At 37.2% G+C, this 16,606-nt stretch overlaps 1 protein-coding gene and 1 non-coding gene across 2 annotated transcripts in view; one reads left to right on the top strand and one right to left on the bottom strand.

Annotated features, from left to right (window-relative positions):
* Positions 1-694: 694 nt before the first annotated feature.
* On the bottom strand, positions 695-801 carry LOC147410774 (small nucleolar RNA R71). Its single transcript, XR_015182824.1, has one exon. It is a non-coding gene; the product is annotated as a small nucleolar RNA R71 (small nucleolar RNA).
* Positions 802-1,765: 964 nt separating this feature from the next.
* LOC147410773 (uncharacterized) overlaps positions 1,766-16,606 on the top strand; it is a 38,471-nt gene continuing 23,630 nt past the window's right edge. Inside the window, 6 exon segments of the mRNA XM_086424937.1 lie at positions 1,766-2,980; positions 3,368-4,176; positions 4,501-4,574; positions 4,638-4,696; positions 4,826-5,008; positions 5,093-5,193. Coding sequence (XP_086281063.1) covers positions 1,766-2,980; positions 3,368-4,176; positions 4,501-4,574; positions 4,638-4,696; positions 4,826-5,008; positions 5,093-5,193 — 2,441 coding nt within the window.

Here is a 16,606-nt window from a genome sequence, read left to right as displayed (position 1 = left end):
CCTAACACATATCCTCATAGGCCCACGTGAACAAGTCTTCGAAATTTCTAAGAAAATTCATTATCCCCTTGTGTTCTTCTGGAGATGGAGATAAGATGGTTTCTATTTGAATCTCTTTAGGAATTTTTTCTGTTCCGAGGTCAATAACCTTTGCTTTCTTGATCCCGACTCTTATCTTTCTTGTTCAGGAGAAAAATATATGCTTGAAGCTAGATTATTAGTTAATTCTTTAATGTGCTTGAGGTATTAAAAAATTTTCTTCATTCAATCAAATCAGAAGGGACGACAGACACCTCTATAAACTCAATAAAAACTAACTCGACTCAATAGGAAAAGAGTAGACTCGATCTAAAGAAAATATGACATTGAAAAATTGACTCGAGCTAACTCAAATAACTCATGAAAACTCAATACAACTACCCACAATGGGCTTGATTAGGACTGAGGACTGAGACATTACTTACAACCAACAGGATTGAGGCACTATGATCTTCAAAGAACAACTGGATGATGTTGTGATTCATTCAAGCACAATGGGGTGACTGATGATGCCATAAGACTGCGTTTGTTTCCGTTCTCATTGAACAACAAGGCTAAGGCATGGTTGACCTCGCTACCTTCAGGAACCATTACTACATGGGATGGGCTGGTTAATGCCTTTCTGACTAAGTACTTTCTACCAGCGAAATCTGCAAAGATGAGGAACGATATAACCAATTTTCTGCAGTAAGATCAAGAATCTCTCTATGAAGCTTGGGAGAGGTTTAAAGATCTCTTAAGGAAGTGCCCGCACCATGGACTACCGTTATGGATGCAAGTGCAAACGTTTTATAATGGTTTGCTCTCAAATACTCAAACCATGGTGGATGCAGCAAGTGGAGGAGCATTCTTCAACAAGACATCGGAGGAAGGATATGAACTTATTGAAGTCATGGCTAGTAACAACTTCCTGAAATCTGATAGAAATGCACAGAAAAGGACAGTCGGAGTTCATGACATTGATGCTTTTATTAATTTGACTGCTCAAGTTGCTATTTTAAATAATAATTTTAAGAAAATGAATGTTGCTACAGTTTCTAATGTAGTTTGTGATAATTGTGTAGGGAATCATCCTACTGTGGAGTGTCAAGGCCCATATGAAGCAAATTCTTCTGAACAAGTGAATTATGTGACCAACAATTAAAGACAATACAATCCTAATTCCAATTACTACAATTAAGGGTGGACGAATCATCTTAACTTCTGATGGAGCAACAATGCAAATATGCAAAAATCGCCTTCTTCTTTTCAATCTCAAGAGAAGAAACCAACCATGGAAGAGATCTTCACCCAATTTATGCAAAAGACTAATGCATTCATTGATGATACCCAAGCCAATTTCAGAAATCAAGGTGCAAGTCTGCGCAACCTTGAACATCAAGTTGGAGAAATTTTCAAGCTATTGACGGAAAGAACTCAAGGAGTACTCCCAAGTAATACTGAGAAGAATCCCAAGGAGCATGTGAAAGCTATAACTCTTAGAAGTGGGAAGAAGTTAGAACAATCAAAGGGGAGTAGAAAGCAAGCAAATGAGGATGAAACTGTTCTTCCTAAAGATCAAGATGCTACCGCTCCTATTCAACAACCTATTCCACAACAATCTTCTAATCCCATTCCTTTTCCTCAAAGATTGCGAAAGTAAAATTTAGATAATTAATTTCCTAAATTTATTGATATTTTTAAAAGCTTACATATTAATTTTCCTTTTGTAGATATGCTGGAGCAAATGTCGAAATATGCTAAGTTCTTGAAGGAGATTATATCAAACAAGAGGAAATTAGTGGATAATGAGAAGGTTATGTTCACGGAAGAATGTAGTGCTATTCTTCAAAGAAAGCTTCCCCAAAAGCTAAAAGATCCAAGGAGTTTCACTATTCCTTGCACTATTTGTGATTTTAATTTTGATAGAGTTTTATGTGATCTTGGTGCAAGTATTAATTTGATGCCTCTCTCTATTTTCAGGAAACTCGGTTTAGGAAAAGTGAAGCCAACTACGGTATCCTTGCAGCTTGCAGATAGATCTATCAAGCATCCTAGATGCATTATTGAGGATGTTTTGGTAAAAGTGGACAAATTCATATTTCCTGTTAATTTTATCATTTTGGATATGGAAGTAGACAAGGATATTACACTCATATTGGGAAGACCTTTTCTCGCTACAGGTAGAACTCTCATAGATGTTCATCAAGGTAAGTTGATTTTAAGAGTTCAAGATGAACAAGTAACTTTTAATATTTTTCATGCTATGAAATTTCCTTCCGATGTTGATGCATGTTTTGCAATAAGTGTTTTGGATAGGGTAGTAGCTGAAAATTTTAATGAATATTTTCCTCCCTTACCTTTGGAAAATTGCATATTAAATGGTAGAACTTTAGGAACTCTAAGTGATGATGAAGATATAATTGAATGTGTGAATAATCTTGATGCTTTGCCACCTTGTGAGTTTTCAAAAAGGCTTAAATTTAAAGAGTTGGGAACTGTGCATTTTAATGAACCATCATCTAAAAAGGAACCTTCTAAACTTGAACTTAAACAATTGCCATCACATCTTAGGTATGTTTTCTTAGAAGAGTCTTGTTATTATCATGTTATTATTAACTCTTCTTTGAATGATTTGGAGGAGGAAAAGTTATTGAGGATTTTAAGGGAGCATAGGAAAGCTATTGGATGGACTATCGATGATATCAAGGGAATTAGCCCATCTATTTGTATGCACAAGATTTTGATGGAAGAGAGCTACAAGCCATTGGTGCAACCTCAAAGAAGATTAAATCCTTCCATCCAAGAAGTGGTGAAAAATGAGGCTGTGAAGCTTTTGGATGCAGGTACAATTTATCCAATCTCGGATAGTTCATGGGTAAGTCCGGTCCAAATGGTTCCTAAGAAAGGTGGTATGACCGTAGTGAAGAATGACAACAATGAGCTTATATCCACAAGAACGGTGAGAGGATGGAGAGTTTGTATAGATTACCGGAAACTCAATGATGCCACAAGAAAGGATCACTTTCCTTTGCCCTTCATTGACCAAATGGTGTAGAGACTTTCCGGGCATGACTATTATTGTTTCTTAGATGGATATTCGGGCTATAATCAAATTCCAATAGCACCGGAGGATCAAGAGAAGACCACTTTTACATGTCCATATGGAACCTTTGCTTATAGAAGAATGCCATTCGGATTGTGCAACGCCCCTGCTACTTTTCAACGTTGCATGATGTCAATTTTTTTCGATATGGTTGAAAAATACATTGAAGTGTTCATGGATGATTTTTCTGTTTTTGGTTCTTCTTTTGATAATTATCTTTCTAATCTCTCTTTGGTTTTATAGCGATGTGTTGACACAAACTTGGTCTTGAATTGGGAAAAATGTCATTTTATGGTAAAAGAAGGAATTGTGTTGGGACATCGAATTTCTGTTAAAGGAATTGAGGTGGATCGAGCAAAAATTAATGTAATTGAGAAGCTTCCACCTCCTACCAATGTTAAGGGAGTTAGAAGTTTTCTTGGACATGCAGGATTTTACAGGAGATTTATTAAAGATTTTTCTAAAATTGGTAAACCTCTTTGTGAATTGTTGGTAAAAGATGCAGTTTTTTATTTTTCCAAAGAATGTATAGATGCTTTTGAAACTCTTAAAGTGAAATTGATATCTTCTCCTGTTATTACTGCACCCGATTGGGAATTGCCTTTTACTTTGATGTGTGATGCTAGTGAATATGCTATAGGTGCTGTTTTAGGGCAGCGAAAAGATAAGGTCTTTCATGTGATTTATTATGCTAGCAAAGTTTTAAATGAGGCTCAATTGAATTATGCAACTACCGAAAAAGAGCTTTTAACAGTTGTTTATGCTTTTGACAAATTTCAGTCTTATTTAATAGGTTCTAAAATGATTGTCTACACCGATCATTCGACTTTGAGGTATTTATTTGCTAAAAAAGATGCAAAGCCAAGGTTGCTAAGATGGATTTTACTTTTGCAGGAATTTGACTTGGAAACCAAGGACAAGAAAGGAACCGAAAATGTAGTTGCAGATCATCTTTCTAGGATGGACCATGTGCAGCCAAATGAAGAGGTTGATAGGGATATTAATGAGAAATTTTCGGATGAGCAGCTGTTTGCAGTTGGAGAAGCCCCATGGTATGCTGATTTTGTCAACTATTTGACTAGGGGGATTGTGCCTACCGAACTCACCCACCAAAGGAGGAAGAAGTTCTTTTCAGATATTAAGTATCTCATATAGGATGATCCATTCTTTTACAAGATGTGTGGTGATCGTATAACTAGAAGATTTGTACCGGAAGAGGAAATGGAGAATATTCTTCAACATTGTCATTCTCGCGAAGTTGGAGGACACTTTGGAGCAATTTAGATAGCAGCAAAAATTTTACAATCAAGATTTTATTGGCCTACTCTTTTTAAAGATTCATATAATTTTGTTGCCAATTGTGATAAATGTCAAAGGATTGGGAATATATCTAGGAAAAATGAGATGCCTGTAACAAATATTTTGGAAATTGAATTGTTTGATGTTTGGGGTATTGATTTTATGGGTCCTTTTCCATCTTCTTTTTCTAATCGTTTTATTTTGGTTGCTGTAGATTATGTGTCCAAGTGGGCTGAAGCTGTAGCATTGCCAACCAATGATGCTCGGGTGGTGGTGAGATTTTTGAAGAAGTATATTTTTACAAGATTTGGAACACCAAGACCTATCATAAGTGATAGAGGATCACACTTCAGTAACAAACAATTTGATTCACTTCTGAGCAAATATGGAGTGACACATTAGGTGGCTACACCTTATCATCCGCAGACAAGTGGTCAAGTTGAGGTATCCAACTGTGAGCTAAAGAGGATTCTAGATAAGATAGTCAATTCTTCAAGGAAGGATTGGTCAAGCAAATTGGATGATGCTCTATGGGCCTACCGGACAGCGTTCAAGACACCTATTGGAATGTCTCCATATCAATTGGTTTATGGCAAATCTTGTCATCTCCCAGTTAAGTTGGAACATAGATCATATTGGACTGTTAAGTTCTTGAATTTCAATTTACAGGCTGCAGGGGAGAAGAGACTGTTACAACTAAATGAGATGGAAGAGTTCCGGAACGATGCTTATGAGAATGTTAGGATCTATAAGGAAAATACGAAGAGAAGGCATGATAGGCACATTCACAAACGGGAATTCAAATAAGGACAACAAGTTCTCCTCTTCAATTTAAGACTTAAACTTTTTTTGGGAAAATTAAGATCATGGTGGTCCGGTCTTTTCACTGTCAACAAGGTCTTACCATCGGGGGCAATAGAAGTCAAGCATCCGTCGAAAATGATTTTTACAGTAAACGGGCAGCGATTGAAGCACTACTTCGGAGAGAACTTTAATACCGACCGGGTGTCCATGTTGCTCTCAATTCCGAAGTGAAGATTCAAGAAAGTCTAGCTAAAGACTTAAATTTTAGCGTTTTTCGGGAGGCAACCCGATTTATTTTCAAAACTAAAATTTCAAGGATTTAGTATTTCATTAGTTTATTTTATTTTAGTTTTAGTTGTTATTTTATTTTATTAGGTAGTTTAGGATTTATTTTATGTTATTTATTTTGATTTTAATTATGTTGATTTTATTTTTCAGGTGAATAAACGTTTTCAGTGTTGTCCAGTCAATTTCGCCGCAACTGTGGGTACATGTGTGCCGCGGCAGTTTCTCAAAATCAGAAAAGACGCCAAGCTCAAATTGAAGGAATTAGGGCACTAGCCGTGGCGGAAATGACTTACCTGCCGCGACGCGAGTCGAGAAGTCGAAATTTTAAGGGATTAAACCCGTCATTTGGTTCAAATCTCTCACATTCTCTCCGCCTCTTTCTCTTCTTTTCTCAAAAACCTCTCATTTTCCTTCACCTCTTCATCTTCCTCAACCTTCTACCTCCCCTAACTCTATTTAAATCCACAAAATTTCTTTCATTTGTTCAAATCACTCTCACTATTCTTGTTTCTTCTCAGAAAAATGAAAGATTGCTACTAAGTTTGGGGGAAGGAAGGTGATTGCATAGAAGTTTGGATTCGATATTTGAAGAAGAGGTTTGAGGTTTGCAAAAGTGGATACTGCTTGAAAAGAAAGGAGAAAATGTCGTTGTACCGGAGATAAATCGAGAAAGGAGTTATTATATCCCCTAATTTCCTTACTTTAGTTTGTTTGCTTTTGTTCATTGAGGGCAATGACGATACTTAAGTTTGGGGGGGGGGAGAAAATAATTTGATTCTTTTATTCTTTGAGTTGTTAGCTGCATTAAAGTCATACTATCATTCTTTTCATTCTTCTATTTTTTAATTTTTTTATTCTTTTCTATTCTTTTATTTGTTTTCTGCATTAAAATTTTCAACTTTTGAGCATTTCTTTTGTTTTCGAGTCAATTCATAAAGTTAATGATGATAACTTGATTACTATGATATGTGGCTGTTGAGTTGGAATTCGATATTACTTAGACTTTGAGGATAGCTTAGACGTTTGTTTTGTTTGAATTGGATATTCAATGTTGGTCTAGTATGGTAATTTTGAATAATGATCATATTTTGCTACTTAGAGACATTTTATTTAGACATTTGTGAATGAAAAATAGGCCTCAACAGATTTTAGAACTTGGTTGATTGTCGCTCGAGGCGAAATCCTAGACTTTCATGCTATTTAGGAAATGATTTAGGCTATCTTTGGACCGTTTGAGTTTTTCTTGCCTACCTTAATTATTTTTATCCGCTAGTTACCTATTTGAGCCATTTATTTAATTTTTAGCCTTAATTTTCTTTCTTTAAAACTTATGTTCCTACCTGGTTTTGAGCCTAGACACTTATCCTTACCTTTAATGAGAATATTCACTTGTGTGTGATTTGTTGAGATTGAAGAGCAAAAATCTATTGTAAGGGAGAAAAGGATAGAAAAGAATGTTGTTGACCCTAGGTGATAATCAAAGACAAGTTAGGGGGTCTTGAAGAAAAATGAAGGAGGGTGAAAGCGCCTTCGATCCGCGGGGTACGCGGATCCGCTTTTGACCCTTGGGGTTTGGGAGTCGCCACCTAGTTATTATGGTCTAGGAACCAAACTGACTCTAAAATGGATAATGAACTAATCTTCTACAGAAAATCTGAATCCGGGGATCATGTTACGGGGTTGGAAGGTGTTAGGCACCAACCTCGCCCGGCCATTGCCGGTCTCTACTTATCCCAAATAAATCTACATCGCTAATGACAAACCTAGATTAAAAAATAATGAAAAATCTTACCTTCGATCTGCAAAAGTGCTATTCCCTCAGATCTGGTGAAAACGGCTCCTTGTACCGTATTCCTTACTTCGTTCTATCTCCAGATCTGATTCCTGATATCCGAGGTAAGGTATCTCCTTCTTGGATCTGGGTGCTTCGAATTTGTTGTAGATTTTTGAGAGGTTTTTGGGTGTTTTTTAGGCTAAAATCGAAGTAGGGGTGTTAGGGAAGGAGTTGGGGCTCCAAAATTAGGGTTTTGGAGAGGTTGTGGAGGCTTCTTCACCTACTTTTCCTAGGATTTTTTCTTTGATCCGAAAATAGGGTGCGGAGGCTTCTATTTATAATGTTTTTAGAAGCATTAGGGTTTGATTAGGGTTTCTTTTAGAGTTTTAATTAGGGTTTAGACTTTGGTCTCATGAGATAGACTTAGTCTTTAGGGTTTTGACTTAGGGTTTTGACTTTAGTCTTATGAGATTGACTTGATTAGTTTAGATTAGGGTTTTGATTTAGGATTTTGACTTTAGTCTTATGAGATTGACTTTAATACTTGACTTTAATCTTACTTAATTGACTTTAATTTTGACTTTAATCTTATTTGATTGACTTTAATATCTTGACTTTAGTTTTGCTTGATTGACTTTAAATTTTTGGAGAACCCCCCTCTATTATATCTTTAATTCTTTGGACCCCCAAATGGAGAGGTCCTTAAAGAAATATCTTGCGAACCCTCAACAATTTTTCTTGAAAGCCTGATTGATCAATTTTTTGGTTTAAATTTTATAATTAATTTTATTAATGTTTCACTTTACAATATTTAATGATTTATTTATTAATTTTAAAATTTTTAATTATTAAAATTGTGAAATTACCATTTTGCCCTCGGAGAGGATTTTTTATGTTTTAAGTCATTTTTCCATGTTCCAGGATGTTTTGGAATTAGTTTTTCACAAGGAATTCAATGGGAATGTTGGTTTTTGTCATTTATGAAGTTTTTTGTATGAAATGGTCGTGAACTTTATGAGGGGTATCTTCGTAATTTTGTCAAATTTTGTGAAAATTGACGAAGTGGTTTACTTGATTTCGATTTGTTGTTTTATGTGTTTGAGTGAGTTTTCCTAAGCGTAATGCAGGCTCTAAGGTTGTTTTGATGTTAGGGGTATTTTTTATAATTTAGTGTCATTTTTAGTGATTTTTATCGTGAAGCTTCTTTTTGGGTATGCAAGATGATGATTTCTATATTCCTGGGGTCGTATTTTCCTAGTGTAACGTGATTTCTAAGTTTTGTCAGTTCGAGATACCTCATCCGGATTTTTGAAACATATCTGGTAACAAAATAAAGTATTGGAATAGACATCCATCATTGGTAACCTTTGCAATCTGGTTGACGACTTAATTAATCAGGCGGGTGCAAAAATGGGGTGTCTACAGATGCCCCTCTTTAGCAGAGGTTTGAAGCAAACTAGATAGCAAATCTATTTTGATAAATAGTGCGATATCCGAATGCCAAAGCTAGTGACAGTTCATTTTGCAGCCTGATTTAACGATTCGTCGGGGTATTCGGATCCTTGAGCGTAAAACTCTCTCCGAACTAGAAAAATGTCAGGTCCTTTAGCGCGAGCTCTCACTGGCAGAGTCAGATCCTTAAATTTTTAGAAAATTCTCCTTAACTGATGTAACAACTGTGCAAGTGTGTGGGCTCAAAATCTAAGATAGATTTCAAAGAGTTTTAGTTGGAAATGAGTAAAATCTAAGAATGAAGTAAATATAAACTGAGCATAATTCCAAGAAAACCCTTGGCGGCATCAGAGCATAATTCCGAGAAAACCCTCGCCGGTAACTGAGCATAGTTCCAAGAAAACCCCTGGCGGTAACTGAGCATAATTCCAAGAAAACCCTTGGCGGCATCTGAGCATAATTCCGAGAAAACCCTCAGTGGCATCTGAGCATAATTCCAAGAAACCCTTGGCGGCATCTGAGCATAATTCCAAGAAAACCCTTGGCGGCATCTGAGCATAGTTCCAAAAAACCCTTGGCGCCATCTGAGCATAGTTCCGAGAAAACCCTCGGCGGCATCTGAGCATAATTCCAAGAAAACCCTTGGCGGCATCTGAGCATAATTCCAAGGAAACCCTTGGCGGCATCTGAGCATAGTTCCGAGAAAACGCTCGGTGGCATCTGAGCATAATTCCAAGAAAACCCTTGGCGGCATCTGAGCATAGTTCCGAGAAAACCCTCGGCGGCATCTGAGCATAATTCCAAGAAAACCCTTGGCGGCATCTGAGCATAATTCCAAGAAAACCCTTGGCGGCATCTGAGCATAGTTCCGAGAAAACCCTCAGCGGCATCTGAGCATAATTCCAAGAAAACCCTTGGCGGCATCTGAGCATAGTTCCAAGAAAACCCTCGGCGGCATCTGAGCATAATTCCAAGAAAACCCTTGGCGGCATCTGAGCATAGTTCCGAGAAAACCCTCGGCGGCATCTGAACATAGTTCCGAAAAAACCCTCGGCGGCATCTGAGCATAATTCCGAGAAAACCCTTGGCAGTATCTGAGCATAGTTCCGAGAAAACCCTTGGCGGTATCTTAGCATAATTCCAAGAAAACCCTTGGCGGCATCTGTGCATAGTTTCGAGAAAACCCTCGGCGGTATCTGAGCATAATTCAAAGAAAACCCTTGGCGGCATCTAAGCATAGTTCCGAGAAAACCCTCGGCGGCATCTGAGCATAATTCCAAGAAAACCCTTAGCGGCATCTGAGCATAATTCCAAGAAAACCCTTGGCGGCATCTGATCATAGTTCCGAGAAAACCCTCGGCGGCATCTGAGCATAATTCCAAGAAAACCCTTGGCGGCATCTGAGCATAGTTCCGAGAAAACCCTCGACGGCATTGAAAGCACCCTCGATCCGTGGGGTGCACGGATCCGCTTTTGACCCTTGATGTTTGGGAGTCGCCACCTAGTTATTATGGTCTAGGAACCAAACTGACTCTAAAATGGATAAAAACTACTCTACTACAGAAAATCTTAATCCGGGGATCATGTTACGGGGTTGGAAGGTTTTAGGCACCAACCCCGCCCGGCCATTGCCGGTCTCTACTTATCCCAAATAAATCTACATCGCTAATGACAAACTTAGATATAAAAAAATAAAAAAAAACTTACCTTCGATCTGCAAAAGTGTTATTCCCTCAGATCTGGCAAAAACGGCTCCTTGTATCGTATTCCTTACTTCGTTCTATCTCTGGATCTGATTTTTGATCTTCGAGGTAAGGTATCTCCTTTTGGATCTGGGTGCTTCGAATTTGTTGTGGATTTTTGGGATGTTTTTAAGAGGTTTTTGGGTGTTTTTTAAGCTAAAATCGGAGTAGGGGTGTTAGGGAAGGAGTTGGGGCTCCAAAGTTAGGGTTTTGGAGAGGTTGTGGAAGCTTCTTCACCTACTTTTTCTAGGGTTTTTTCTTTAATACGAAAATAGGGTGTGGAGGATCCTATTTATAAAGTTTTTAGAACCATTAGGGTTTGATTAGGGTTCCTTTTAGGGTTTCAATTAGGGTTTTGACTTAGTCTTTAGGGTTTTAATTTAGGGTTTTAACTTTAGTCTTATGAGATTGATTTGATTAGTTTAGATTAGGGTTTTGATTTAGGGTTTTGACCTTGGTCTTATGAGATTGACTTTATTAGATTAGGGTTTTGATTTAGGATTTTGACCTTAGTCTTATGAGATTGACTCGATTAGTTTAGATTAGGGTTTTGATTTAGGGTTTTGACTTTAGTCTTATGAGATTGACTTTAATACTTGACTCTAGTCTTACTTAATTGACTTTAATTTTGACTTTAGTCTTATTTGATTGACTTTAGTATCTTGACTTTAGTCTTGCTTGGTTGACTTTAAATTTTTGGAGAACCCCCCTTTATTATATCTTTGATTCTTTGGACCCCCAAATGGAGGAGTCCTTAAAGAAATATCTTGCGAACCATCAACAATTTTTCTTGAAAGCCTAATTGATCATTTTTTTGGTTTAAATTTTATAATTAATTTTATTAATGTTTCACTTTACATTATTTAATGATTATTTATTAATTTCGAAATATTTAATTACTAAAATTGTGAAATTACCATTTTGCCCTCAGAGAGGATTTTTTAAGTTTTAAGTCGTTTTTCAATGTTCAGGATGTTTTGGAATCAGTTTTTCGTAAGGAATTCAATGGGAATGTTAGTTTTTGTGATTTATGAAGTTTCTTTTTTATGAAATGGTCGTGAACTTTATGAGGGGTATTTTAGTAATTTTGTCAAATTTTGTGAAAATTGGCGAAGTGGTTTACTTGGTTTCGGTTTATTGTTTATGTGTTTGAGTGGGTTTTCCTAAGCGTAATGCAGGCTCTAGGGCTATTTTAATGTTAGGGGTATTTTGGTAATTTAATCATTTTTAGTGATTTTTATCGTGAAACTTCTTTTTGGTTTGCAAGATGATGATTTCTAGGTTTCTGGGGTCATATTTTCCTAGCGTAGCGTGATTTCTAAGTTTTGTCAGTTCGAGATACCTCATCCGGATTTCTGAAACATATCTGGTAACAAAATAAAGCATTGGAATAGACATCCATCATTGGGAACCTTTGCGATCGGGTTGACGACTTGATTAATCAGGCGGATGCAAAAATGGGGTGTCTACTGATGCACCTCTTTTGTAGAGGATTGAAACAAACTAGATAGCAAATCTATTTTGGTAGACAGTTCGATATCCGAATGCCAGAGCTAGTGACAGTTCATTTTGCAGCCTGATTTAACAATTCGTCGGGGCGTTGGGATCCTTGAGCGTAAAACTCTCCCCGAGCTAGAAAAATGTCAGGTCCTTGAGCGCGAGCTCTCACTGGCAGTGTCAGATCCTTGAATTTTAGAAAATTCTCCTTGACTGATGTAACAACTGTGCAAGTGTGTGGGCTCAAAATCTGAGATAGATTTCAAAGAGTTTGAATTGGAAATGAGTCAAAAATGAAGTAAATTTAAATTGAGCATAAATCCAAGAAAACCCTTGGCGGCATCTGAGCATAATTTCGAGAAAACCCTCGGCGGTAACTGAGCATAGTTTCGAGAAAACCCTCGGCGGCAACTGGGAATAATTCCAAGAAAACCCTTGGCGGCATCTGAGCATAGTTCCAAGAAAACCCTTGGCGGCATCTGGGAATAGTTCCGAGAAAACCCTCGGCGGCATCTGAGCATAATTCCAAGAAACCCTTGGCGACATCTGAGCATAGTTCCGAGAAAACCCTCGGCGGCATCTGAGCATAATTCCAAGAAAATCCTTGGCGGCATCTGAGCATAATTACGAGAAAACCCTTGGCGGCATCTGAGCATAGTTCCGAGAAAACCCTCGACGGCATCTGAGCATAATTCCAAGAAAACCCTTGGCGGCATCTAAGCATAGTTCCAAGAAAACCCTCGGCGGCATCTGAGCATAATTCCAAGAAAACCCTTGGCGACATCTGAGCATAGTTCTGAGAAAATCCTCGGCGGCATCTGAGCATAATTTAAAGAAAATCCTTGGCGGCATCTAAGCATAATTTCGAGAAAACCCTTGGTGGCATCTGAGCATAATTCCGAGAAAACCCTCGGCGGCATCTGAGCATAATTCCGAGAAAACCCTCGGCGGCATCTGAGCATAATTCCGAGAAAACCCTTGGCGGAATCTTAGCATAGTTCCGAGAAAACCCTCGGCGGCATCTGAGCATAATTCCAAGAAAACCCTTGGCGGCATCTGAGCATAGTTCCGAGAAAACCCTCGACGGTATCTGAGCATAATTCCAAGAAAATCCTTGGCGGCATCTGAGTATAGTTCCAAGAAAACCCTTGGCGGCATCTGAGCATAATTCCGAGAAAACCCTCGACGGCATCTGTGCATAATTCCAAGAAAACCCTTGGCGGCATCTGAGCATAGTTCCGAGAAAACCCTCGGCGGTATCTGAGCATAGTTCTAAGAAAACCCTTGGCGGCATCTGAGCATAATTCCAAGAAAACCCTTGGCGGCATCTGACTGAGTAAAACTGAGAATGAAGGAATAAATCTGGGAAAGAATGATTGAAAATAAAATCTGGAAAAGAGGGGTTGAATCCGGGAATGAATAGATCTAGGTCAGAATAGATGCCCTATCTCCTATGTGAGATCTAAAATGCATGTGTTTGAATCTCAAGGTTTTATCCAAAAGTTTTATAAATTTAAAACCTGAGTTTGACCCTTAAGAGTTTTTTGAAAAACTACTATCAAGAGTGTAACCTTAAGTTTAGAGTTCTCATTATCTTTTAGGATTAACATTTCTCAAAAACAAAATGTCTCTAACTTGACAATAAACATGGTATTGAACACATCATTAAAAAATACCCCTAGTATAATGGGGAAATTACATATTTAGAGGAAGAAAAAAAATTCCCCTTGTATGAAGGTTTGAAATATTTGATTATCACAAGCGCAATAAAGATCCAACTTTTTAATTTTGATTAATTTTATTGAAGATTTTGAGTCAGGCTCAAGAAAACAAAATATTTCCTTTTGAGACTCATCATAGAATTCACCCTTCTCTCCATTGGTTCACTTGGGGAAGTAAGAATTTTCAGATCGATCATAGACAAGATACTTGTGGCTTCTGAATCTATGCCTGGTTTAAGCTGAGTATTGAACTTGATGATTCGGACTTCTGATGTTTCAGCTCGGGCCGCTTTCAGCTTGGGATTTTCTTCTGTTTTTATTTATTGCTCTAATGTTTGCTTAGATCGCCTTTTAAGGTTTTCAATCTAGCGAGCTAGCTCTAGCTTTTGCCTAGATCGCCTTTTCAGGTTTTCAATCTAGCGAGCTCTTTCTTTTTTCTTTGCTCTGATTGTTGCCAAAGTTGTCCTTTCAGATTTTCAACCTTGCGAGCTTGCCTTAATTTTTGCCTAAGTCGCCCTTTCCGGGTTTTCAACTTAGCAGGTTTCTTCATTTTTTTTTTAATCTTTTTCTTCTCCTCTGAAGTTTTAGAATTACTGTCTGATCATGCTTCGCTACCTTCCTTGACTTTTTCACACGGTACTTAAGAGGACTTTTATAGGTAGGCTTGGGACTAGGCATAAAAAAAGAGGAATTTTGAGGCTCAAAAACCCAAATGCCCCTTGTGTGGCATTTCAAAAAAAAATTTCTTGAACTTTTTTCCCCATTTTGGATGATATTTCTTTTTCTTTTGAATATTTTTCTTTTTAGATTTTTCCTTTGTCGGGGAATCTATATATATTTTTTTATTTTGATGTGGTCGGGCCTGAAGTAACTTCTCAGGTTGTCTACGTATCCCAAATTTTTGGGATCAGACCAAAACGTAGTTCGGATATTCCCTCCCCTAGGTTAGGTGATCGGGATAAGAAATAAAAGGCACAATTTTTCTCTTTTTGAACAGGCTGCAAAAGGGGTTGAGAAAGGAGAATAAAGAACTAGGTAATAGGAAAATTGATTCGGCCAAAAATGGCCTCCTTAAATGTAGTACCGTTTGATTTGGTCAAGGTTAGTTGGTTCTTGTAACTCGATTCCATCATGATCTTGAAGTCTGACAGCTTTTCCTGACAGTATTTCCTTAATGAATGAATTTCTCCAATTGGGTTCAGACTTTCTCCTATAGTCGAGGAGGAGTGTTCAATTTTCTTTGAAGTCTGATAGTTAAATCCTTGACTTGTAAATGATGAGCTTTGACCTTTTTGTCAAATGCACGGGTGACTCTTCTTAGATAAGCTTGCACATGGTACAGGGCTTTAACTCGTTTACTTCGATCAAGTTTAATTCTTCATACTGCTGTCGAACCCAATCTGTTTTTAACAAATGATTTTCCAACAAGACCCTGAGAGACGAAATTTCCATTTCAACTGGCAAGACTACTTCCATGCCATACACTAAGGAGTAGGGAGTAGCTCCAGTAAAGGATCGAATTGAAGTTCGATATGTCCATAGCGTGAATGATAATTTTTCTAACCAATCTCGATGTGATTGACATATTTTCCTGATGATATTCTTGAGACTCTTAATAACTACTTCAACCGTTCCATTGATCTGAGGATGGTAGGGGGATGATTTGTGCTTCCGGATCTTCAACTTTAAACATAGAGTAATGATTTATGCTTTGAAGTACGACCCATTATCAGAGATCAGTTCAAAAGGTACCCCTATATCGACTGATAATATGTGATTTGAAACTCAAGATGTAGTAAGGATAGTGCTGATACATTTTATAACATCTTCTTTGATTCCATCGATATAGACGAGTATCTATTCCGTGTTGAACAACACCCAAGCTTGTACCTAACATACCCTCATATGATCACACGAACAAGTCTTTTGAAATTTCTGAGTAAATTCATTATCCCCTCGTGTTCCTTTAGGAATAAGATGGTTTCTATTTGAATCTCTTTAGGAATTATTTTTTGTTTCGAGGTCAAAGACCTTCCTTTCTCGATTAAAGGTTGAGCCCGACTCTTATCTTCTTATTCAGAAACGAAATCTATTAAATTATTAGTTAATTCGTTAATGTGCTCGAGGTATTCAAAAATTTTCTTTATCCGATCAATTTCAGATGGGGCAACAGACACCTATAGACTCGATGAACTAACCTGACTCAATAGGAAAGAGTAGACTCAATCTAAGGAAGACATGACCTTGCTGGAAAAAAAGACTCGAGCTAACCCCAAATGACTCATGAAAAATCAAGACAAGTACCCACACGAGTTTGATTAGGACTGAGGACTGAGATATTACTTACAACCGGTAGGATTGAAGCACTATAATCTTCAAAGAATAACTGAACGATGTTGAGAAATTTTGAGGTCATTTCTAACTGTTGACTTGATATTGACGTTTACTCTAACTGACCGGATTTACAACCCTAGCTAGACGATTGAGCTTAGATACAATGATAACCCTTAAAATCTCTTTGAAAGTGAATTTAACCAATTTTAGTGTCACCCCCTTGATAATATTTTAAATGAACCCTGAGATTTTATAGAATTTTGTACACCAATCCGTTAAACAATTCATCCATTCAATGATTATTCAGAAGAAAAATAATTTTATTGTACTCTTGAAAATAATGTTTTTATTAAATAACAATTTTCACAATACTGATTATTTTTTGCAATCATTTTCTTTTTAGAAAAACATATTTTGATAATTTTATAAGGTCCATGCAAAAAATAGATTTTTGGTAAAAAACATATTTCAAAAAAATTTCATGCAAACAAAGATCTTTTGTAAATCATTTTCTTTTCTTTTGGAAAATATTTTCTTCTGAAAAATAGTTTTTTATTTGGAAATCATTTTC

The sequence above is a fragment of the Akebia trifoliata genome, chromosome 1 (genome assembly GCF_017979445.1).
Source record: "Akebia trifoliata isolate Shusen 1 chromosome 1, ASM1797944v1, whole genome shotgun sequence".
NCBI lineage: Eukaryota > Viridiplantae > Streptophyta > Magnoliopsida > Ranunculales > Lardizabalaceae > Akebia > Akebia trifoliata.
Note: the sequence above shows the minus strand (reverse complement) of the source record. Positions and strands in the feature narration are given on the sequence as shown.